The 26,136-nt window shown below is 42.7% G+C and overlaps 1 protein-coding gene across 2 annotated transcripts in view; it reads left to right on the forward strand.

The window, feature by feature from the left end:
- Positions 1–26,136, forward strand: part of AOAH (acyloxyacyl hydrolase) — a 76,226-nt gene that overhangs the window by 41,247 nt on the left and 8,843 nt on the right. For both annotated transcript variants that reach the window (XM_008633862.2, XM_017734445.1), the window contains exons 13-20: positions 3,886–3,977; positions 5,886–5,968; positions 12,285–12,321; positions 13,340–13,414; positions 18,354–18,526; positions 20,971–21,029; positions 21,110–21,169; positions 22,716–22,812. In XM_008633862.2, the coding sequence (XP_008632084.1) occupies positions 3,886–3,977; positions 5,886–5,968; positions 12,285–12,321; positions 13,340–13,414; positions 18,354–18,526; positions 20,971–21,029; positions 21,110–21,169; positions 22,716–22,812 (676 nt within the window). The remainder of the gene's footprint in view (positions 1–3,885; positions 3,978–5,885; positions 5,969–12,284; positions 12,322–13,339; positions 13,415–18,353; positions 18,527–20,970; positions 21,030–21,109; positions 21,170–22,715; positions 22,813–26,136) is intronic.

Below are 26,136 nucleotides of genomic sequence, written 5' to 3' on the forward strand. Positions count from 1 at the left end.
TGTAAAAAGGGGTCGAGTCAACTATATTTTGGCTTTCTGGTCATCAGTAGCTTTTGAGTTTGTCAGACTTTTCTTTTAAAAGTTTCAGCAAGAATAGAGCTGAATGTTCATTCCTTTAACCTGGAAATTTGGACACTAAAAATGAAGCGTAAAGCAGTAGACATGCACTTTATAAGGTTTAGCAAAGCAGAAGAAATACTGGGGAGTTTTTTGAGGTAGATGGTTTTTTTGGCTTTCTGGTCATCAGTAGCTTTTGAGTTTGTCAGACTTTTCTTTTAAAAGTTTCAGCAAGAATAGAGCTGAATGTTCATTCCTTTAACCTGGAAATTTGGACACTAAAAATGAAGCGTAAAGCAGTAGACATGCACTTTATAAGGTTTAGCAAAGCAGAAGAAATACTGGGGAGTTTTTTGAGGTAGATGGTTTTTGCAGAAAGCTAATATTGAAAACACTGGTATGTCTAGCAATGGATGTTGTGCTCCTGCTGCTCTGTCCATCTGCTTACAATTGACTTCCAAATAGCTACTAATTACAGCATTTTTCTGTTGTATGTCTGGAATAGAAGCAACTTTTATATCTCATTTTAGAGACATTTTTATTTTGAGGTAAAAGCACTATATTTATAAATGTGATGGAAATAATACCCTTTAGAAAGATGCATTTTAAAACTCTTGGATCTCTATTTTGTTGCTCATTGAAGAGAAAAATAAATCCTACATTTATCCATAGTCCAGTAAATACCTAATTGCCCAAAAACTCAAGGGTTTCTCAGGTATCATTAAAGTAACTGTTTTATATTATTTATTTCTTTTTAGCAGAATTCAGAATTTCTTTAAGTATGGATTCAGGATATCCCTAACACTTATCCCACTGACTTCTTTTTTTTTGCACTAGAAAAAAACCAGGAGTTTGATGTGTGAAATTCTTGTTAAAAACATTATCTGGCATTCCTCCAAGTCCAGTGAAACGCAGGCAGGTTTCTCCAAGCTAGTATTGTGATGACTAAGATACTGCATTTTGTGGGAAATCGGTAATAATTTTGCTAATTTCTAACCTCTGTCCGTTGAAGATTTACAGAGCAGAAATGCAGTTCGTGCTTTTTAAAATGATAGGCTGTGCTTTTCTCAAGAGCTGTAAGGTTTGCTTATTTGTATACTTACAGAATAAGAAAGTTGTCTGTGGTACTTAATACTCTCACCAGGATTTGAACAGCACTAAAGTCATTATAAAAAGAAATACCCAACTTTCCTTCAAATTAAGGTATACATCAATGATTTCAGGATTTCCAGGACTGGCATTTCTAAAGACTTGTGTGAGTGTTAGGTTTCCAGTGTGCTTTTGTATTCTGATTTTGAAAATCTCTTGCCATAGCAACCCTGAACCTTCTTTCACTTAAGCACAGCTTGGCATGTGTGCATTTAGCATCAGCCATGGCTTTGGCTGCTCCCTGCTTCAAGGTAGGACACATCTATGAGGGGAGGACATTTATTGAAATGAGACCCATCTAAAGCATTTGAGACTAAAATACAGCATTTGAAGCTAAGTTGGAATAATTTTCTACTGATTCTCTGCTAAAATCTGGCACGTGGGCTGAAGTAGGTTTCTCAGCCAGAATAGTCTAGAGAATGGTATTTAAACAAGGCTGTGCTCAAGAGAGTTTTATGCTAAAAGTCAACACAGTTTCACCTCTAGTGTGGGACACATTTGCATCTGAGACTAAGCAACACACAGTCTTTTAGGCTGTACTTTCCAAACTACATCAATGCAGAATTTAAGGTTCAGCATTCTTCTGAATTTTCCATTAACTACTCATCTTCACCCTTTGGACCTGAAATATCTTCAAAAGCCTGGCCCTTGAGTGCTTTGTTGGAACAGTGTCAATGCTAAATGTATATACAGTTTTCAAATGCAGCTATAATTTTGGGCTCAAATGTTCCTCTTCAAATCAATTTGCAACTCAGGTTCTGGAAAATTCATATTTAAGCCAAGCTTGTGGGGGAAAAAAAAAACCAAACAGTTAAAAATTATTGGGACTTGTCCAATGAAGATAGTGTTTTGGAGTGCCAATGGGAAATAATGAGAGAACTGGTCATAAAACGATTTGTTTTAAAAATATTAAATCATTTTTATCTTTTTTTATGCACTTATATATGTGTGACTCATAAGAGATCGTGTCTACAGGGTTTTTTTCCATGCTAAGTGACTGTTTCTGTCACCTTTAATACAAACCTACAAGGAGGGAAATATTGCAAATGGCCAAGCCATGCTGTAACCCTCCACTTCTACTCATAGCTGTGCCCTTGGATTAAGTGCTTGTTTGCACACAAAACTAACAGATTTGAAGAAGGCAAATTTGAAGGTTCTCTCCAGCCCTAAAAAATAGGTATTTTTTATGTGTATATGTATGTACACATACACACAAGGACACATATATGTACGTGAGAGAGAGAGAGAGAACAATCTGAAAGATAATTAAGACAGGCCCATTTTCATCTTGGTAACTAAAGCAGATCTACTGTTAAGTGGGTCAAATGTGCTGTTACATGCTTTAAACTGGCATCTGCTGTGCATTAGACTGCTCAGAGCGTGGCTTCAGGATTTGTTTCCCCCACAACCCCCCCTTTATTTGCCTTTCCTCCCCTTTCTCTGCATCTCCCTCCATCCTCTTACAGCCAAAACCCTTAGACATATACTCAACCAATATACTCAAGTGTAGCTCCCATTCACCTAAACAATAATTCTCTGGGAATTAGAACTTGGTGGGGAGCACAAGATTTAGCTCTACTGTAGCTCCTCAGTTACTCTGACCCTCCTGGATAAAGAATTACCCACCTGCTTGTTGTTTATAGCAGTGAGGTCTTAAGGAAACCCCACAATTTCTTGAAGAGAAAATGAAGCTAATAAATTATATGGATTAAACCAGCCTGTAAGTTCTCTGATTTTATGTTTTGACCTTCTTTTGGTTATTACCTTTTTCATCAGCAGTTTTTCCTCTTTATGAGCACACTGGATTTATACATTTGTCTTTGCAAGTGTATCCCAGACTAGGAGAAGCTGGACATTTACTCCATGTTCTTGTCCTCCTGAGGTGACACAATGTATCAAGGCTATTTTCCTAACCTTCCATGATTTTTGGGACATTCAGAAAACAAAGTGGAACAGGACAGGGCACTGTGTTTTGAATGTGCAACATGGCTTGCATCTGTAGAGAGGCTTTCACAGGGGCAATCACTTTAAAAAAGTGTTAGGGACTAATATCAGCAAAAGAGAGAAGGGCAAAGGGTGCATGTATTTGCACAGGAAGGTTATGTCAGATGATGTGTTTTCCTCCTTCGTCCCTGCCGTGCTCAGAGGCCTTTCTGACTGTTGCTGTAGTACCGTCCCCAAAATTTACAGTGAGGAGCAGGCAGAGGTTTTCAGGGGATTGGATATTCCCAGCTCATCCTGCTGTAGAGGGCAGGGGAGCTTTGAGAGAATTTGACATTATGCATTTACCATATTCTCTGGGGACATCAGGCTGTCATCTGTGCCCAAGGCTGACCCACCTTTGGGCAGGTCAGATGCTGGAGCAATCAGCTCCTGCCTTGGTGGTCTGCACCTGCAGTACATGCTTACATCAGGAGGATCTTTGGACTCTTTCAGGAAAAAAGGGTGCCAGGACCTGCAATTCAGATATCTCCTCTGCTTTTGCTTCCTCCATCTCTTCATATGCCTGTCTTACAAGAGTCAACTTTTTAAGTATATGCATACATAATTACCACTACTAGCTGTAGTTACAACTGCTGCTGTCTGGCTAATGCTCTGGCTAAGAAGTGTTCAAATTTGCTAAGAGGATTTTATGTCTGTGAGGGTGAAACTGTGTTGATTTAAAAACTTCTCTTTCAGAAATCATTTGCTAATCTCCCCACGGCTTTCAGTGACGAGCTTGACTGGCCCCAGTTCTCAGAGATCACTGGATTTCTGAATTCCACCATTGGGTAAGCCAACAGACACGGTGGCCAAGTCATAGCGAGTCTCTAGGTCTCTCAGAGCACAGCAAGAAAAAAAACAAAACCGTGCTTGAAAGGAAAGAGAAAAATACTATTCAGCTCTGCATCTGCTCTTTCTGAAACCAAGATCAGCACTGGATCTAGGGTTTTTAAAATATACTGTCAATATATAAGCAAGTCTTCCTGAAATGCAGGGTAGGTTTTAGAACTGATCAAACTGTAATTTAGAAGGAGAAAAACCCCAAAGAAATAAAAAATAAACTAGTTTTTTTACAAAATTCAGGGGAAGGAGAGCATTGCTGAAACTAACAAAAATCAGACTTTCTCTTTTCTTTTTTTTTTTTTTTTTTTTTAATCTTCCTCTCTCCCTCATGTTTCTTTTTTGCTGCTGAAACAGTGGAATAAAGGGTATCCCCATGGTTATTTCGTAGTGTTCCCTACTGGGGGGAAATCTTTCTTCTCCCCCTCCCACACCTCTTTTTTTTATTTAACACATTTAGAGGAAAATAGCAAAAGGAGAATTTGAAAGAGTCTGTGACCTAATTTGCTGTGTTAGTTTGGCTCATGTGGATGGGGAAGGATGCAGGGATAGATGGGAAAAAAAGTATGTCTCCTGCCAGAAGGGAAGGAAAATAAAGTCCAAACACAAAACATCTTGAAATGCCTGCAATTCTAACTGTGAAGTTTAAAAAAAATCTTTTTATTAATCATCTCTCTGGCCAGCATTAGGAGGCCTTTGAATCCTGCAAGAGCCGTAGGATACAATTACCAACCAGTGCCTGGTCTGACCTAAGTTTCAGATAATTTTTATTTTTTATGTCTAAGATAGGTCAGGCATACAGCTGAATGCCAAACCAAGCATGGGTCAAGCCTGAAGAGGCTTTCTACCAGCAGAATTTAAAAGTTGGCACAATACATTTTTTTCCAGGAACAATACCTGTTGCACCATATACTTGGACTTTTGTTTCCCTTTTTTCTCCCTGTGCAAAATCCAGGCTCTCAGCCTCAGCTACATTCACACAGTATCTGCTTTAAGGCAGTTTGCTTCTTGACAAGCCAACAGGAAAGATCTATGCAGCCTTCTGTATCAGAGCCATAGCAAAACTGACCTTTAAAATCTGCTAAAATGCCCAGCCACTCAGTACACAGCATTTGTCTGGGCTCCAAAGAAGCTGAGGCTCACAAGTGATCAGAGCTCAGAACTGCCCCTGAAGTTGTCAGTGATAAGCCTTGGTCCAGTGTTCAGTTTTTAATCTCTTCCACGCCTGGAAGAAAAACAAACAAACAAACAACTGCAACTCAGAAATGACTGTGTACTTTTGGCTGGGAGCTTGGTCTTCTCATCACCATTTGGGCTGTTATCCTTTTCATTTTCTTTTTCATTTTTCTCAGCAGTGCAAAATAAAGGAGAGAACTAATAACAGTCAAACATAACCTGTTTTCAGATTAATCTGTCCAAGATTTATGATGTTGGGAAACAATTGCCCTGCCAATGTTTCTTCTCTTTTACTTACCGTTCCATAACAACCAATTGAAAAGTCAATTTGTGAAAGACCAACAGAATTGTTTTGATAAATGATGTACAACAAAAAGGTTTTTAAACACCTTATCTGAAAGACCAGGATAAAGGCATTGTTCCTGGATGGAACAATGTCAAAGAAACTCTTCATCGATTTATAGTTTCTAGGAAGATATCTTTGCTTTATTTTAGGCCACCCTGTTTGAGATTAAAAAGATTTATGACCACAAAAAAAGAGAGATGGTGAAATAGTAGCATATACATAACTGGGGTACTGAGTTTATCAGAGACAAGAACATACTTCATTTTTAGTATCAGCTGTATTTTCATCATTATCATATGAGTTTAGCAGTTTGTATTTTCTCAATTTATTTCAGAGGCTGGACAGACTCTCTGTATCTACGTTTACGCAAGAGAAATCGCTGTAATCACAGAGACTTGCAGAACATTTCCCAAAATGGTATGTTACATTTTTAAAACTTTTTTATTATTATTTTTAACATTACCAGTGCTGATAATTGATGCCGCATTAATGAACATCTGTCAGGAACAATGCAACACCTTCTTAGTTGCATGCATTTCTTATGGACAAATAGAGAACAGCACTTACTTAGCACCTTCTCTTCTGGCTCTGAGCAGGGAGGTGTGTGGCTTCATCCCTTTTACCTATGTGCTAAGAATTTCCACTGAATTAAAACCAGTGTACTCCACTGTAACTCTGTGGAGGTTTTCTTGACCGTGGCCAAAAGGGAAGATTTAGAGGGATGTCACTAGTGGTGACAGAGATAAAAGGGCTGCCCTTCATCTCCTCCAGAGGCTGTGGCCTGGTCCCTGCTTGCTTGCACAGCCCTGCTCTGTACTCCTGCAGGGAATCCTGGGGGGGCCCTACACTGCACCCCACGGTAGCACAGGGCACTCACTGAGCTGCCACACCAGCTGCCAGAGTGGGCACAAAGCGGCCATCAGTCTCACAGCAAGGGTGCCCATGACATCCTGAGACATCCTTTGGGGACCAGCGAGCAGAGATCCTCCTGAAAAACTGAGGAGGTCGGTGGTGCTGGCATCTTAATGTGCTCTGAGAACCAATTTTTAATAAATAATCAAAGACATAAACAAAACTTAACACTGTTGGGTTTTGATTAATTAATTTTGTGGGGCTGGCACACATCATCTTTCTATGAAAAAGCATTATATATATATCTATAAAAGATGCACATAAATATGCGGCAGATCTGATCTACCTAGAATTAAGGAAAGTGTCTTGCATGGTACCCCAGTGTGCAGTGAAGAAGAGGAAGATTAATACAAGAAATAAGAAGTGCATAGAGGAGCAACTAAGCAGGGAAGAGCAGTGAGTTTGAGAGCAAAGCCGTGTCCCTCCTGCGTCTCTCCTGAGGCTAATGCTGCTTAACATTTAGAATGGTGACCTTAGAGCAAAGACCAAGGTACATGCTTGATGGCTTCTATGAATGATGCAAAATTGCAAAGTATTAACCATCCTGGAGCGGGACACATCCTTACACAGGAATAATTTAGATGAACTTGGGAGCAACAGTGGCAGGAATTGCAGCAAATACCATTGTACAAAACATGCATGACAGAAGTAATGATGAGACTTCTCTGTAAACTAGTGGCCCACCAGCCAGACATGGTGGAGGGACAGAGGCTTTGGGGTGCAAAGAGAAATTCCAAGAAAGCATCAAGAGTGCAGGGTAGCAGTGGAAAGAGACTAAGGAAGTTGCAAGATGCATCATGCATGACATTTTCTCTAGAGACAGGGAGACGGTCCTTCCTGATACAAGTCCTGATAAGACCTCAGATTTTGATCCCATTCGTCTAGAGAGGGCTGACCTTGATGGGGATACAGGGAAAGGTTTTGGGGAGGATTAGGGCAATGGAGACTTCTGAAGGGATGATAAGACATGTTGACATTTGAACAAAGCAAAAATTAAAGGGTGTTATCATTTTGAATTCTTTTGAGGCATAAACATCACAGAGGTAGAAGGATAGTTCTGGTGCAAAAACATGGGTTTTCATTAATCTTACTTCTTCTTGGAGGGAAAAATTTTTTTAAAAATTTCACTATCAAGGAGTGAAAACCTAGAATAATGCTTAAACCAGAGGAATGAAGGCAAACAAGAAATCCTGAGTTGTCAGAGGGGTTATGTGAAGGGGTAACAGTAGTCTTCCTTATAAATTGAGGTTTATGATGTTAGCTTTTGTGTCTTGGATTAGTTCATGTCCCCAACAGCATGTTTAAAAGATACTTGATTATGCTGTGATTATCCCTTTTTGTTTCTATTGTATTTAATTAATTTTCATGCTTCAGAAGCTTGGGAAGATTTCTTTTCCTCTGGTAGAAAATTTGGCTATATGGGATGCTCTTCCTTTCCAGCAGATGGTTCATGTTGGCTACAAGTGAGGAGCACTGCTGCCTCTAGAGCTACTTAGAAACTTATTAAATGTTTGGAATTTCCTGAAAAATTTAGGAGCAGAATGGATCTGCCCCAGCCCTCCACCTCCAACAAACAGATACATATAAACATCTCTAAGGCAGGTGCCAAGAGGACAGTGCTGGACTGTTTTTGGTGGTGCCCAGTGACAGGATGAGAAGCAACGGCCATAAGATAAAATTCAAGAAGTTTCACCTCAACTTGAGGAAGAACTTTCCACTGAGGGTGGCAGAGCACTGAACAGGCTGCCCAGGGATGTTGTGGAGTGTCCCTCTCTGGAGACATTCCAAACCCACCTGGACATGTTCCTGTGTTCAAAGTGACCCTGCCTTGGCAGGGGGATTGGACCAAATGATCTCTTGAAGTCCCTTCGAACCCTAACAATTCTGTGATTCTGTGAGTCTGTGGTCTTACCAGGCAGAAGAGGTTGCACACACAGGTAGCATGATGCTCACTTCCAGGCTTAGGTGGGCATTTTCACCTTAAAAATTGCATTCTGGTGCCAGCACCAATGCCACTGGCAATGCCTCTCACATGCATTCCTCCTTCCTGTGGCACACGTGGTGTTCCTGAAGCTTTGAGGCTTCCGTGAAAGTGTTTTACAACATCTTTGGTGCCATCAGTCAGGTGCTTCCGACTTTCTTGCCTGTAACTTGCAGGGCACTAGAGTTGATGGCTCCCATCATTACAGTCCCCCAGGTGGGCTTTCTGGTGAGAGAGAATTAAAAAAGGCCAAACTAGATGGTCAAGGATGACTAGTTGTCAATGGTTCTTCTCATTTATATCCAAATTGTCTCAGTACCTGATACCCTAATTATCTTGTTCTGCTCTTTTTACATTAGTGGGAGTGTGTCTTCGGGTGACTTTATGATGTGTATCCCATATTGCTGCCCTATGCCCAGAAATTAATTTTTGTGCCTTTTTATGCCTTTAAACTGGGCCTGAGAGGGGGAAGGAAAAACTGAGCAAAACTTTATCAAAGCAGTTTGCAGCTTGTTCAAGGTCACACAGAGATAGCAACGTTTGTTTCTCCCAGCTGCGGCAGGGGAGCGAGGAAGCACCCGGCTTGTTTTCCAGTCAGCTTTTGGCCAGTTGTTTCAGTTTCTTTTTCTCTGGAGAGAGAGTGAGAGTTGGAACTTTTTTTCCCTTCCCTGGAATTTCGGATTTTCTCCCTTTTTCTACTGGACTGCTTCGATATCAGAACACATCGGGAGGACTTTCCACTGGGCACAGAGGGCCTGGCCCTGGGCCAAGCCCCAACCCCAAGGAGACCAAAGGGAGGACTTTTAACACTTACCCAGGTTTTTTCTCCACAGCGAGAGATTTTATTATTTAGCATTATTTTCCTTTTCCCGTGTGTTTGTCAAATAAATAGTTCTTATCTCTTTCACTTTTCTTTGAGGAAAATTTATTCTTTCCCAAACCTGGTGAGGGGAGGGATGGTGACCTGCCTTCTCTCAGAGGATATATTTCTAAATTTGGCCAAACCAGTACAGAGTGGTACTTCATGTGCTTCCTTTTTCCAATTCCTTCATAGATTTTTTTATAACCTCTCACTGTGTGCATCGTTCGTTTTTCTCTCCACGTATCTCCTTTCCACTTACACTACAGACACCTGTAGGATATGAAAAGAGGAGAGCCTGTGTCAGGGCAAAAGACTCTGCAGAAAATTAAGAAGTGAATTTAAAAAGGGAAAAATTACTAGTGAGAGAAGAATCTCAGGATATCTTCTCTAAATCATTGCTCTGACACTACATTTTAAAGGTTCGCTTTTATTGCCTCATTTGGTGTAATAGTTTCCCAGAATGGGAGGATTTAAGAAGCCACCCTCAGTGTCAATAAAGCACACAGCTGGCCACCAGCCTGACCTAACCTTGCCTGGGACAACTAAACCTTCCTCTGAAAATGATGCTTCATAGCCCTACATGAGTGCAAGGAAAGGATGCTGATCTGGTGTGGGAGGTGTGCAGCCAAGAGCTAGAGCCCAGGGATGGCAAGCCAAGCCAATGTTCCTGTCCAGCTCTCCTGCAAAAGCACCAGCACTGTGTCAGACTCAGCACAAAGGGACATTCCCCCACTGCCCTTCTTAGGATATGCATCTTCACCATGGAGAAACGCTTCCCCAGCCTCCATGCTTACAGGAGTTCTGCCTTCCCTTTCTTAAGAAATCCCATTATCCTCTGGAGGTGGTGGACCCTTCCCTCACAACTGGAGGCAAATTGATTTCTCAACCAAAACCAAAAAAACCCCACTGGTCTGAGAATGTTTGGAAAGCAACAGAGAGAGAGAGGCAGGAAAGATCCAGGGATAGATTCCCGGACATTCAACAGTGTAAAGATAACTGTTCTGCTTCACCTCTTTTTCTCTCTTGAATGTTTTCACCACAGATTGCATCCTGTATCACAAAAGCTTCCTTGAAGACTCAATTTACCCATGAAAACTGTTTCCTAGAAAACCCCTTCATTTTCTTGATGTTTTGATTTGTAACTGTGCTAATGCTTTCCACAGAGCTGATTATAACTACCTATGCTTTTGGAGGTAATACATACCCAAGAACAGCTTATTGCCTTTTTCGCAAATACTTTTTAATTTCTAGAGGTCCCACTAGTTTATTTATGCTGAAACTGCAGCCACAGTCCAGGGGGCCTTGTGGCAGAATGGCTTAAACAGAGGGTGTTCAGCTCTAGCTGAAGAAGGGCTATTAAACAGAAAAAAACCAAACTACTGGTAGCTATGTTCCAAGTCATATTTTCTAATATTTTTGTGTCCTATCCTTCTGAAAAGAGCTTCTCAGTAGAAGGCCTGGATTTTTCAATGGATCAGCAACCCCCAGGAGAGAAGCAGCAGATAGATGCACTCATTTTTAAAGTGGAAGAACTGGATTATTTAAAACATAAAGGATTCCTTGATATATGCGGTTGGCATCTCTGTGAGTGGTAATAACAAAGGCATCACTATTAAAATGCAAAGTGTATTATTGCTACCTTAGGGGTTTATCTCTTAGATCTCTTCTCCCATACCAATCCAGCAGGGATTTAATGATGTTCTGTCCACAAGTTTCCCCCCAAGAGCTGCAGGGAGGACAGGATTTACACCTCAAAGCAAGCTTCAGAGGCACAATGCAGAAAAGAGAAGAGAGAGACCAGGGAAGAGTTGATCTGAGAATAGGAGGAGGATAAAACAAGAGGAGAAAGAATGAAAAAAGAGAGAGAGAAAATACTGCAAAGTAAGAGCAAGTACTACCTGTAGGATCTGCTTCTCTGAAATTTGTTTCTGTACATTGCTATGAGGTGAGCTTCTTGCAATCACAGCCCTAGTCTCATCTTGAACGAAGCATAAAGACTTTTTTGGCTCCTTGTTTGCTATGCCTCTTGTACTGCAGGTGATGGAGTTTGATTTTTGCGCTGGGGATGGTTGGGATCAATGTGCATAGCCTTTAAAGACCTGGTAGTAACTTTAATGCATAAAAACTTTACTAAATGGGAATACTCTTCTGATTCAAAGCATAAATGAAATATTACAGATGTTCACAGATGTTTAGGTGTAGCCAGCTCCTCTCCTCAAGGAGGAAAGATTTTCGTCCAACCTTTTGGGTGAATCGCTATTGAAATGCAGAGCTTCTTGGGAGAACTGCAGCTGGCCTAATACTACTTTTTCTAAGTCTGACACTTGTGGGGAGAGCAATGAAGGAACCCAAACACTGGTGTCTACAGCTATTTAAGGTGCTTTGTGGTATCTTTCCCACCTCCAGCTGCCTCTCCAGAAGTGCACAATCTCTCACGCATCTTGTGATGTATCTGCCAGCCCTGCTGCAGCTGTCTTGGATACTCTGGGATGTCAAAAATGGCACTTGTGCCTATGTTTAGGACCTGAATCAGTCCCAATGTGGTATAGCTGTGAGACACTTACTCTCTCAGAAGAGTGAGAACAGTTCTCTTTGCAATTTATAGGGAAAGTTAAAATAGACCAACTGTTGACAAGTCAGGTTGGCTGGTTTACAGGAGACTACTGCGTTCAACAGATGGGAAGAAGCTGCCAGATCTGGATTAAAAGCCGGATCCAAACAACCCTGCACTTCAAAGTATTTGATTTTCTACAGTCTGAAGTGTGGGACTCTTAAGAAAGCAGCAGGTCCCTGGATATAGCTTTACTTCTTAGTGCCAACACCTAAAAAGGTTACAGAGATGAATTGTTGCTCCCTTTTTACTTTTAGTGCTTCTACATTCTTGGAAATACACGATGAAGTTTGGGTTTGCATTCAGGATTTTTTTGTCACTCTAACAATGCTGTACTATTTCTCTTGTTCCTCCTATGTGTGATCAGGTGGTTCTTCAGGAAACCTCCTCTCATTAATAAAAAGGTGAGTGTTTAATGGGATTCAAGACCTAACTTGAAGTACATAAGCACTGATGGAGTTTTACTTCTTTGACAGAAACAAGCAAAGCACTGTGAGGAATATATTATCCATGAGTATTCTAAAATGCACAGCTTCCCTTGACCAGCATGCTCTGAAGTGCTGGCTGTTTCTTCTCTGGTATAAACATCATTAAACGGAAGAAAAACTGGTTTTGAGTGTGGGTATCACCATCTCCAGGGCCTTGAACTTGGCTCAGTTAAGCCAGGGGACCATTTCCAGTGATTTTAGGGAAGAGACTAAGCCTTTCTGTAAATCTGTTCGTTGGGTCCCCTTAACTGCGTGTAGCAATGTAGATAGACATGGGCAGGTCCACTGCAATTTCCATATGGATATAACTGAGTAGCTGCTGGGTAGTGAGAGCAGCAGCTCTCCTTTTCAGATGAATTTGGGTGGGTTGTGATCATCTGGATTTGATTTAGTTTGCTTGACACTGATGTAGTTCACGTCCTAAAGGATTTATTTGTCTCTCCTCCAGAAAAAGTAATAATGAACCCTTGCCCTCTAGCACTGAGGTTCAAACTACATCCTGATTTGATCTTGAGTTCAATTCTACACGTAGACTTAGCTGTCAGCCAAACCTAGTCTTCCTCTCCCATCTCTGATTTAAAAATTCCCGTCGTGATTCATGTCTTTGCCGCAATTGATTTGGCTTCTGAATAACACAAAGAAAATAGAAAGCCAGCAGGAAAAACAGTGAAATAGACAAGTTCATGAGCAGCAAAAAGGAGAAGTGAAAAAACTTTATTTAAGACGCTTTACTAAAGTATAGAACTAGAGTGAAAAAAACCCAACCACCCAACAACAAAAAAAAACCCACTCCCAAACGTAAGAGCATAGTCTTTTGGTCATTGGCCATATCCAACCAGGATACTTCCAAATGTGATCTCACAAAAGCACAGTGTTCAATTCAGAGATTGAGAGTGTATTTCCCTATTAATATGGCTCCATATTTATCTTTTAGTTTGGCCAGAAATCAGCTGTTGGACAATCCAGCCATAGTTATCTATGCTACAATTGGGAATGATGTCTGCAATGGGTAAGGTGTAAACTAAATGAACGTTTATAGTAGCATAAATTTGACTTCTTTAGAATACTGCTGACTGCCTGGACATTTGTGTCTCACTGCTTTGCACTCTTCCATGGTGGCATTTTTCTTTGCTATTGGTCTTTATTTCTTAATTTTCTGCTGCAAATACTTGTTTCTTTACCTGTATTTGTCATAGGCACCTACCAATCCTCATTTGGAGCTTGCCTTTCTTTCTTTCTTTTATAAGCCAGTCATAAAATGACCAATGGTATGTCTGAAGTAATTATTTCTAACTTAGCAAAGGAAATGAATAATAACAACAGGAGGGGGAAAAAAAAGTGTTTAAAAGCATGTATATCTGTCTTACCCAGTGTGCCACCTCCTGTCAGGAGGGTGAGCGTGACTGGTTTATCATTTCTGAGGAGTGACAAAATAATCCCCTGTCGAGGTCTGTTTTCACCCTGCCTCTGCTGCCTGCAGTCTTTGCTGTGCTCTCCTGACGAGGTGTTTTGTCTTTCTGGCTTTACTCACATCATAAGCTCTGCAGGAGAATGAACTGAAGCTTTCGAAACTAATAGTTGCGGTATTACATTAGCAATGCTCACAGGGACACCAAGAGTTCACTGGTTGGATGCTTCCCTTCCTCCTGGTAGTGGGAAGGCAGAAAACACCTTGCAACCAGGCCAGTGCACAGCACATCCATACTGCAGTTTTGGTTTTGCAGGAGGTCTGAGTGCTAGTGCAACATTATTTTCACCATGTTCAGTCTTCATCTTTTCTTGTACGTGGAAGAAATCAATCTGACTTACATACACAGAGACTTACACAGAGACTCACTTTGACAAATTCTGCACATTCAGCTAAGTTTCCTTCCAACGATTTTGAAAATTCTCACCTGCAGGTTGTATAATGAAGTTGGAGCTATTATGCAGGCTGTCAGACGTGGCCATGAAAATGGCCAAGGTTTGGTATCATAAAACTGCTTAAAAGGCAGTTCATGGGTTGAAACTCTGCTTGACAGGGGTTGTGCTCCAGATGAGGATGTCCAAAGGCCAGGCAGAGCTTTTCTTGGCACTGCAGCACCTGGGAGCCTTCAGCTGGGGCAGAAGTGGGACCACAGGAGCACCTTTTAGATCCTTTCCTGGCATCATCAGCGCCCTAGCCACAGGCAGGCAGCATGCAGAGATCACCTCCCATGAAACCTCCACCCTCTGGTGCTTGTGCTCTCTCTGCTCCCCTGCCCAAAACTGCCAAATCTGCCCTCAGCATCCTGCTCCTGTTAGGGGGAAGATGCACAAATCCTCAAAAGCAATGCTACCATGCTCTGACAGAGTGGGAAAAGCAGTCACAGGCCTCCTGGTACTCGCTGACAAGACTGTCCTGGGGATCTGTTTACTGGGAAGCTAATGGAGATACCGTTGCATCCATTGCCAGGATGATAAAGCCCCTACTTCCCCCTCCACAAAAAATTAAAAATCCACCTTCGCTGAAGTCCATGGCTCCTGCCATGGAGACTTTCAAGGTGTCTTCTCACAGGCTTGGCCCAGGCTCTGTACACATATTTCAATTCTGCTGTGTCACTGCCTTTGCTAAAAGCACCTCTTTTTCCTTTGTTTTATTCCTCATTCTGCAGGTTATTCCTTTTGCTTATCCTGTATCTAACACTGCTTTCTACTCTTGTCTGAAGTAAAAAGAAATTTTCAGAAATGTAAACTATTTTGACCTTGCCTCACCCATTTGTTTATTCCAAAACCTACCAGAGCAGTATTTAATACTTGTTTGAAACTCTGATATCTTTTTATCCTAGCATCCACTATCGAGCAGAGAGACTTTTGTCTGCTCAAATTCTCGCTGCTGTTTTCTGTCTGTTTTCTTCCAAAACATTCACAGCATCAAAAGGGGCTATCAGGCTGTACTGATCCCTGTGACTCCTGCAAGGAAAGATGCTGCAGCTTCTGTAGCATCGTGCTGTTTCCATTGAGGGGGCTGGACAGCAGAGAGAGATTTTTTTCAGTGTCCTGTCACTATGTAGCTGCCCTGGCTCTGATGTACCTACAGAGGTTACAGAGGATGCAGAGCATCTGATGGGCTTGACTTCAAACCTAGGGCTTGGCAAATAAAAACCCCTTCAAGGACAGCTTTAAACTGCAGCAGTACAGCCTTCCTGGCCTTATTCTGCATTTTGGCTTCAAAAGAGGGCATAGTGCTAAGCATACTGTAGACACAGCTCTTCCCAAAGCACTGTTAAAATGTGAGTATTTCATCCCATGCGAAGAGTGGGGCAGTGAGTAATGTGGATGTTCGTAGAGGGAAAAGATAATGAAATTGGCAGCCTGTGTTACAGATTTCCAGTGGTCTCCACACCGTGGTGTCCAAACAGGGGGTTAGAAAAATAAAGACAGATGGCAATGGTATCTCTCAGCCCACCAAGGTGTGAATGTGGGATACAGAAATCTAGAACAAAAAAAAAAGATCAGACAAGAAAATAATGAGCACCAGAAGTCTCAAATGCTGTACAATTACTGCAAATACTAATTGCATTTAGTATATGGCACTGCTTCTCCAGCCTCTCCTTCACAGGTCTGCACTTACGGCATCTGCAACAAACAGCAAGGTGACAGCAGCAAAGCAGGCTGAGCAGGCACCCACCATGAAAGGACCTTGTACAAAGTGGCACCAGTGCCAGCAAGAGCATAATGCTCCTTTATTGTAAGACTATCAGCACCAAAGAGCTGCTGCACCCTCAGGCCCTGGAAACAGTGTGTGAGCAGGCAACATTTCTAGCCCTCATGCCCTGGGCATACCAGCCTTACGCAGCAAGCCCAGGGGAATGAGGTGAGGGTACCACAATGGACCCTGGTGCTCACCCAGACACCTTGGAGTCTTTATGGCAGAGCCAAAATAGAATGTGCCTACAAGGTTGCTTTCTTCTCATTTGGTTTTAATTTCGTAGCCTGGCAAAGAAAGGAAATTTGAAGAAATACACTAACATATCTGCATGACTTCAATACCATATGACAAGAGAAAGTGGAATTATGAATGTCATATTAATTTTGGCTTATACTGACATGTTTACTTGTGGTAGAGGCCTTACATCAGACCAGTATTTTGATATCAAGTGCTGCAACACCTGTAGGCGAAATGAAGTAATTTCAGAGCAAATCCACAGTCTTATCTCAAAAGTAGCTTGACTGGGTGGCTGTCACAAGGATAAACCATAATCTTAATGCTGTTTTTCGGTTCTCCCTACTAGGAAGTCTCAAATGCTTCAGCAGCACATACTGCATTAAGATAAATTTCTGGGCCCAGGAAACTCACCCAGTTATTATTTTGTGTGCAAAATGCAGCTCACTGAAGAATCCCAAATCCTTCTAAGGGAACATGCTTCTCCCACACAGGACTCAGCACCCACTCCCCCCCTCTGAACCCAAGCATTTCTAATGCCTTGAGACAGAACAGCAATGCCTTGGAAAGCTCCTGCTTCTATGGTGTTCACTGACAAGGAATCTGACCCAATTCACCAGCAGCTGGCTCAGCACTGCAAGCATCAAGTTTGCCCTTCTCTTACCCCTGGGAAGCCAAGAAAGAGATGAAAGGACTTTCCTAAGGAAAGGGCCTGGATGGAGCCTTCTGGCTGCTAAAGTGATTGCTTTTCTACAAGCAAAGAGAACAAGCAAGAGGAAAAAATGTGGGAACCACTAAAACAGTGAGGCTGGTCATTAGTGCAACCTTCCTGCTTGGAAGGACATCCCCTGTCTTACTTCTTAATCTTTCTCTCTGAACGCCTTGATCAGCTGAGCCACACCACCAAGATGGAAGGAAAACTGTCACAAGACCTTGCTTCCCAAGGTGGATGGATCCTCTCTTGTTGGGATGGGACTGCCTTCTGAGGGCTGTGTTCCCTGCCTTGCTGTCAGCCCCTTTTGGGCACGGGCACCATGAGAGTGCGGCAGTAGGTCTCAGGCGCGAGAGCACGTGGACACTTTTTCTGTAATAAAGTGGTTGCTATAATAATGTAACTAGAACATTGTTCTCCAGGCAGCCTGGGGTGGTTTTGCTTGTTTGTTTTCCTTATATAAATTGAAATGTATTTCAACTTTAGGATTTCATTTCCCCCCACACTCCTGTGGCATTTACAGCTAAATACAAGAGGGGAAGGATAAACCCGAGCTGGGGAATCTGGCTTGAAGAGGTTCACGCCTGACAGTGAGTCACAACATGTGGGCATTCAGTCCATGTGGAACACTGACACAGCTCCTGTACCCCAATGGACTATTTTAATCTTAGATATCGCCTCTCTCCAAGCTCACATGTTTGTCCAGACCCCTCTCCTGCCCTCCTGCAGAGCTCTGGTAAGAGGTGTAGGACATGTGAGAGACAAAGCTACCTTGGATATTCCTACCTTGCATAATCAAAGAGCATGTTGAATATAAGCTATGCGCAGGAACCCATGGGGAAAGAAGTCCTACTTTCACCCAGCTGTGATGAGGGATTTGCTTTGCATCACTTCTTTGCTTGCTTTCTCTCTTCTGCTTCTTCCTTGCTTATTGAACAATAACTGGTTTGTTTTGGTTTTTCACCTAGATCCCCCCAAGTTTTCTTGCTTTTACTCTCTCTTCTTCCCCTGTCTCACTGGGGAGGAAGGGAAGGAAGGGAAGCAGATGAGCAGCTGTGTGATTCTTAGCTGCCCACTGGAGTTAGGTGCCCACTGTATAAAAAAGGGATGCATCTGTCTGTTGTAGCAGAGAGATGGGGCACACTGAGGGAGGGAGGTTTTTATATCACGTCTGATTTTGGCAATGACAAGTGAGAGACATCACAACATTTTTCTAAGGTTTCATTCAGTTGACTTAATGTGGAAAAGCAGCAAACAGTGACACTGTTTCAGGTGCCTTTTTGGGGACACAGTATTCTTGACACCATGTCCTTTTGGCATCCTCTTCTTTAGGGAACGTGACACGCTGGCCCACATGACCACACCCAAAGAAATGCTCTCCAATGTGGTGCAAGCTCTGCGATACCTGGACTCCCATCTTCCAAATGGCAGCCATGTGATTTTAACAGGCTTGGTAGACGGTCGCTTCCTCTGGGATAACCTGCATGACAGATACCATCCTCTAGGTAAATATGAGGTGTTGTGCGGTTCCTCCTGGTTATCTGTCCATTCATGTTGCCTTCTCTCCCTAAAAAATCTACGAATCTATTAATGATTTCAAGCAAACCTGACAGAGTAGAGGAGATCTGAGAGATATGAGCCATATATTGGCTGTGCTGCAGAAGTAGGAATGACAGCTCTTACCATCCCCAGTGCAAGACAGGTCAGTCCCCTATTCTGCCGGGTTCCCCCACCAGCTCTACCCACCCAGCTCTAAACCCAGGCTCAACACATGCTGTGGTGGTGTAAACAAGCTGTTCTACCTCAGTTTTGGCCCAAAATTGTGGCCAACCTGCCTGCACTTCATCCTTTTGATGATAGCCCCTTTTGATTGTTGTTATAGGTGGAGATGGACATTTAGTTGACACTCACTAATGGATGTTGACACTCACTAGTGGATGTTGTGGTAAAACTGGATGTGGACCAAGGCAGAAGATTAAGTCAGGGGGTTGTAAAAGACTGTTTTTATATTAGAAAAATGAATTTTCTGACAGTGCTGGGTGCCTGGCACCTCCTTCACTACCTGTGTGTGATGATTGAAACCTCACACCGTGTGCAGGCATGTTTTGGGGCATTCCCTAAGAGTGTAGTTACTGTAAAGTGCTTTGGGGCATTTTTTTCAGAGATTTGGCGGCTATCTGTGGGTGCCTGTCATCTCAGGGTGTGAATGACATGATACCTCTGACCATTAACAGATCACTTAGTCCTTGATTTTCTAGACCAAAAGCATGCACTTATTTGTATTTTAGTAAAGGAATCTCTTTTGCATCTGACAAGGAGGAAGTTGTTGTCATAATAGTTCGCACCAGCAAAGAGAGAGAGAAGCTAAATCACATCATTAAAATGGTAGATTACAGCTTCAGATGATGTTGGCAACCACCGGTAACACAGCTTGCAGCACACCCTGTGCTGTAGTTTCCCAGTGTTCCCTAGGGATTAGCAATGGGCCATCTTCCATTACCATCTTACCATTACCATCTTCCCCATTTCTACTCCTGTATTTTTCCCTCATAACCACTATACTAGTAACAATGAAAAAAAAAGAAAAAAAAGAGAAAAATCTTGCCCCTTTCAGGGCAGGGGGAACCTGTGATAATTAATTTTTAGTCACATAAACCCATTTCTTCCCCTGAGTGCATGTTTATTACAGCGACAGTTCCTCTAACTGGGTATCTAATTATCAGAAACAACACATAGCCAAATCAGGAGTGATTAGCTATAGGATCAGTTGGAAAAATTTCAGAGGGGTAATTTGCCTTGGAGGGACCCAATTAATCCTAAGCAACACGTTTTGCAGCAAGGGATCCCTTCTGGCACATCCTCCGACAGGCTGTGAGTAGGATTCCCCATTTGGCTGCCGGTCAGCCATGACCAGACATCAGTCTGGCTTTCTGCCAGATCCCTGGGCCCTACAACAGCCCATCCCAGGGCCTGATGCTTCAGGCTACAGGAATCTGGAACATCCAGATATCCAGAAGTGATGCTAGATCTTTGAACCCCCCACCTTTTGCTTCCTGGGCAGCTGGAACTGCTGCTGGGAGATGAGCAGCTGTGTGAAAGGCAGGAAGCACATCTGTATCAGGGAGCCACTACAAAGCAACCTGAGAAGCCCTTTTAACTTGGGAGAGATTATACTTTGCAGTTCCTAAAAACAACAGTAAGAAATTCCTATTTCAGAACTGCAAAAATATCAAAGCCTGATGGGATGATCAGTGTACTACAAACAATAAAATAGCTGATACAAAAAAATGTGGCCATTTAATTCCCATCTTAGTTGTAGTTACCAAAGAAGCAAGAAGATTGAGAAAATGGATAATTTTCTCAGCAAGCCAAGCTATTGCATAGTACAGTGAATTTTAGGGAATGTTAGCTGGATGTTTGACTTGGTGCATGAATTTCCTCACCCACACAAGCATATCCACCTCCCTCCATGACAGCAAAATTGTTTCTCCCTTTTAAGGCCAACCTCTGTGAGGTAAATGCAAAACTCAGACTGTATACAGGCACCCTTCAACTTTGCAAACCCTGCATTTCTTTGGCGGGTGAGAGACGTGTTAACGGGAAAATATCAGTCACACACGTTGGAGGTTGGCATAGGCTGTGATGACTAACCCCACATGTGAGACAAATCACCTATGAAAGGCCGGAGAGGGATGTTGGAGAAGCAGGTGTGGGGCTGTGCACACTGTGGGGACATGGGCACCTCAGCAGCAAGGATGCCTTGGTGCTGCCACTTCTATTGCACCCCAGTTCTGGTGGTGGGAGGGTACCCTGGGGTTAGGGGGTGTGGTGGGGCTCCTGGGGTGCCTCTTCCCACCTAGGGGTGTAAGGCATGGGAATGCACAGATGCGCAGAATGAAGTCACATTTGGCCATCGGGCACATGAAATTCCGCTCTCTGTGCTTTGCAGGACAGCTGAACAAGGATGTCACGTACAGTCAACTCTACTCGTTCCTCGACTGCCTCCAGGTAAGGTCTGCAGCTGTAGCTTAGGAGCTCCGCATTCATCTTGGCCCACTGCTAAAGCCCCTCTCCTCATGCCTGCCCAGGTGAGCCCCTGCAGCGGCTGGCTGACCCCCAATGAGACCCTCAGGAATCTGACCTCGGAGGTAAGTCTCAATGAGGCTGCTGTGGGATCGCCCCAGTACACCGGCACTCTGCCCTGTGCCTGAGGAGAGAAGCCCAATTGCCTCAAAGGCAAGATGTCAGCACAGGTTTTTTTCCTTCCAAAGGCAAGGAGAAAATGTGGAAATATCCACAACAATCCTTTCAAATGCTTCTCAGGCTCTGGGAGGCAGCATGCTCAAGTTAAGGGATTTGTGAAGGTATTCCTGTTACAACCTCTCAGCTACCCAAATTTATGCTCAAGGGATGTGATCTCCCCAAGACAAAACTGTTCAGGTTCTTGTTATTTAAGAAGAAAATGTACCTGATAAGAAAGGAAAGGCTTTTGAATCAAGCGAGCTGTTGGTATGACAAGCCAGCTGCATAGACTTTTCTGGCTGCAGGAGCAGGTCCTGAGAGCAAGAGCCTTACCCTGTTCTCATTTGGGATTTGTGCTAATCTTCCTCTGACACATTTCTGTGGACTTAATCACCAGATGGTGCGACCAGGGAGTATCCAGGCTCAGTGCAGGAATGGGAACAGACAGAAAAGAGATGTCTTAAAACTGACCCTAAAAATCTGGCTGCAGAAGTAAATGACACATAATACCAGCCACTTATTTTCTTATGGTACAAGCTGATTTTTAATCCCAGCAATCCCCTGCAGCCATGTAAAAGAGCCAGTAACCAACTATTATCAAAGGTCTCATCTCTGTGTATGGTTGTATTAATGTTTGCATTCACTAAACAAAAAAATATGGCCTTAATTTCACCAAAGCTTACATTTTATGCACTGTCCCTCTTGACTTCAGAGAAGGCCATTAAGCACATTCCTAAACCTTTGCAGGGTTGCAGCTTATATATTCATACCAACAATACAGAGCAGAGAGTACATGTAACTTCTGTCCATGAACAATGAATATGTCTTCAGGGTATGAATTAATCATTCCGAGTCCTTGTCTGAAACTAATTGTCTGTGTTATTATCCAAACTGCACAATTTATTTAGGAGATCCTGATCTCTGTTATGGCTGCAGAAATTACACTGGATGTATCAGGCAGACACTCAATGGTGGTAATTTACTCTTCTGAAAGTAAGGGTGGAATTTGGTCTGCATAGATAAGCATTATCACCTACAACGTAGTAGTGGGAAGGATAATAGGAAAAGAGTACATTTCTCTTGTAGAAAAGTTTTTCATTTCTTTAAGAGGAATGAAAATTACTGGGCTCCAAAAGCAAGAAACTTAGAATATTTATATAAGGACACTACTAAAAGAGGTCTCCAGTGAAATAAGCATATGCTGTGTCAAACTTAACGAAATCAGCTGAGGCCTCAGCGCAACCTGCGAGGATGAGCTGGGTAGTCCAAAGACTGGTGGTGCTCATGTAAGTCCACGTTCTGATGAAGGGCCCCAGTTCACCTCCTGTCCCCCAGCTGACAGAGCAACATTATCTTTCAAACTACTGCCTCTGCATCAGTGATAAAAGCTGGATCCGTGTAAAGCAACATGAATAGCAATGAATAGTCATTATATCGCTTGATTTTTTGCAGAGAGCATTACAACTTTCCAATGTCCTGAAAGAAATAGCAAGATCTGAGAAATTTGTCAACTTTGATATTTTCTACATGGATTTCCCACTGAGAAAAAGTAAGTTGTTTTTTACCCTGTCTTTCTCACAAAGCACTTACTCAGGTGCTGGGCTGCTGCTATGCTCCTCATATTTTGGCTCTGTACCACCAGAAGGGCAGTATAGTCAGCCAGCCTAGGTGACCCTGCAGTCAGGGCTGTGGCCAAGGAGGGATCCTTAATGCCAGTTTCTCCTGGCTTCCATGGCTGGGGTAACCAGGGACGTTTCCTGAGACAAGATCCCACCACCCCCTTGGGAACAGCAACCTCCCCGCTGGTCCCAGCTGCCGGCACCCACAAGCCCAGTGATGCACAGTACAGTGGCCACTTTCTCTTGGGTAGCAAGGTGACAGGGACAACAGATGTGCCTTTGCTAAGAAGGCCTCCTGCTTGTCCACTGCAGCTTTTCAGGCTGATGTAGAAAAAAAAGAAATCTCAAACCTATCCTGGTCTGTAAGATTTGGTTTTGGTTTTGAACATTGCTTTTATAGCAGGTCATCTAGGCTGGAGATGCATACCTGCAGTGGTCAAAGTGGTCTTCGTGAGATGTAGTTTACTTCGTCACTGACTGGGCTTCATGCTGCCTCCTCTGGGCTGAGCAGTGCCTTGGGAAGGAGATCTTTCAGCAGCCATTTTCCTGCCTCAGTAACACAGCTCCACTCTCACTGTTCCCAAAGTAGAAGCACCTCTCCCAGGAATAGCTGGCTTCTTTCCTATGTTTCTTTAAACACCTACATACTACTGTAACTTTTGACTTGAAAAGCTTACAAAACCTGTCCTTCTGTGATCTTTAGTGACATTAGGTAAGCACATTACCTAAATCACTTTCTTCTGCAACTGACACTTAAAAATAAATTAAAACATCCTGGAAACTTTTGTCATTACCTATGAGAGTGAGCAGACATAGTCCCTGTTGGGCTGGGGACAGACACCTGTCCCTGAATCCATCTCAGCTCTGTTTGCCTTGCAAGATGCACCGGGGTCCAGCTTGAGGCAACACCCAGCATCAGCTTGGATTCTTCACAAGGAGAACCACGCTCTTTCTTTTTAAAAATAGGGATCAGCATGAGATGAGGGATTGATTTTGGCAATGTATTTCAAGTAGTTAGATAGTGATGGGAAAGTAGGAAAACAGCTTTTTATTTCTATATCCAGCCTGAATCTCCAGTGTTACAACTTGTCTCTCTCTCTCCTGTTGTGCACTGCTGTGAAGAGAGTGGCCCCATCCTCATCATCTTCCCACAGGCTCTTCCCTGGAATGGACCATCCCTGTCCCTCAACCTCCCTTCATGGGGCCAGAGCTCCAGCCCTGGCCACATTGGGGCCTCTCCAAAATAGCCTGAATGTTTACATTCAAAAAATAGTATATAATAATTAGGGATAAAGCTTTATCTGCATTTCCTTGTTTTTATATTCACATAGAGAGGTAGTTCCATGTTGGTCCTTATTGAAAAATTTTATCTGGGGACTGTATTTTAAATCCGAGCATGCAGGCATCTAAATCCAGAGCCACGAAGGGACAGAAGCACCCTGTCAATACTTTAAAGTGTACTTCTCTAACACTTCTCCCCATTAGTGCTTGGCTGTCCTTGAAACCATGAAGCTGCCATCTCATTTTGCAGCCAAATCCTATCGAAATTCACAAACTTATTTTATCCTACATGACCCAATTCCAGAAGCTGGTTCTGGGTCTCATGAAGACCATATGGAGGACGAGGAGGTAAAGAAATGAGGATGGGAGAGGCAGCCTTTCTGTCCAAAAGTTTCTGTCAGAGAGGTGGGCTCCACTGTCAAGCTCATTCTCATAGCACAGAGTTTCAGGGTGTCCAAGCCTCCTGGCAGCTTTTGCCTCAGCTACTTAATATTTAACAAGTCATTAGGACTTGGAATGAACTACCTGCTGGGTAGGCAAATTACTTTAATAAGTTAAATTACTAACTTTAGTTAATTTATTTGCTTTCACAAAAGGAAACATCTTAATATAATTTGCTGTTCTTGATTACATCGCATTAAATACATGAAGTAAACAAAATCACACATGCATATACAAACATCAGCTTTGAAAGACACTTTGCAAAATTTCCTGCAGCCCTGGAGGCAAGGATTCGAACTTGCCGTCAGGAAAGCTGTCAGATCGCGAGTGTGCTCAAAAGCCAGCTAAGGCTACTGACCCACTTTTCTGGTCTCTTTCTGAAGCAAGCAGCAAATCCTCCCCGAAACTCTCCAGACATCAAATATTTAGCAGTGGTTAAACACTGTGATGAGTACATTGATTTCAGGCTGACCTGGGCATATTTATGTACATAGCAGCTCCCAGCTTTTTCCCAGTAAAATCTGAGCATATTAGCATTTATTCTAGGTTCAGATGGACACTCTAGCCCACATGTTGACCTTGACTGAAGAAATTAGTGGTTCCTTTATGAAGCAGTGCAATAAAGAGGGGGATAGGGGTTGCTTGTTATGCCTTTTCCTTGGTGTGGATAGAAGCAAGCTCTGGTGTCGTCCAGACAAGGCAAAAGGCATTTCTAAGACAGACTCTGGACATACTCAGTTGGTGGCTATTTGCTCCACTATTCTAGGATTTTTTGAGGTCAGGTATAACAGTGTAAATTAACCTATCTTGATACAAATTTTACTTATCTTACTTACTCCTCTGCTATTTCTGGCACTGGAACAGTAGTCTCTCTACAAAGTAAAGCACAGTATACAGCCTCATACTCCATGTAGGATATCATATATAAGGAGTTAGGTAAGTTCACTGTGCATCTATATGCTCACTGCATGCAGTAATCTAAGGTAAATATGTGTTGTGCCCAACATACTGTAAATTTGAAACAAACCTACAAGCCCCGTGTCTTGAAACAGGTTTTGGGCGCTGTCTGAAGCATCACAAGTAGGTTTTTATAGTCAAAGCAGGAATATCACCTCTTTGTGAATGAGAGTTAGCGTGGGGACCCAGACAGCACTTTTTGACACAATAACCAGGGTCCAAAAAACAGCAGTGAGCCCAGATCAAACTGTGGTGCTTGAATGGAGAACATTTTCCTCCTGACAGGATGCTTGCATAATGCTATTAAGAATTCTCAATCTGTCATTATAAAAGGAATTATTGAATTTACAGTCTGTTAATGCCATATCCACTAGTCCCATGTTTGATCACTCCACAGCCCTTTTTGAAGAGAGAAAGCTTTTTACTTCTCTAATGGCTCTAGGGCTTACAGCACAGCATCATTTGCATTGAATGTCACGCTTATGCAATTCAAAAGGTTATTTTGTTGGAGTTGAAAAAGACCACTCAGAAGATAAGTAATCAAAAATGACAGTCTGTTCATGCAGACTTCAGCC

Source organism: Corvus brachyrhynchos, unplaced genomic scaffold (assembly GCF_000691975.1).
Source record: "Corvus brachyrhynchos isolate BGI_N302 unplaced genomic scaffold, ASM69197v1 scaffold94, whole genome shotgun sequence".
NCBI lineage: Eukaryota > Metazoa > Chordata > Aves > Passeriformes > Corvidae > Corvus > Corvus brachyrhynchos.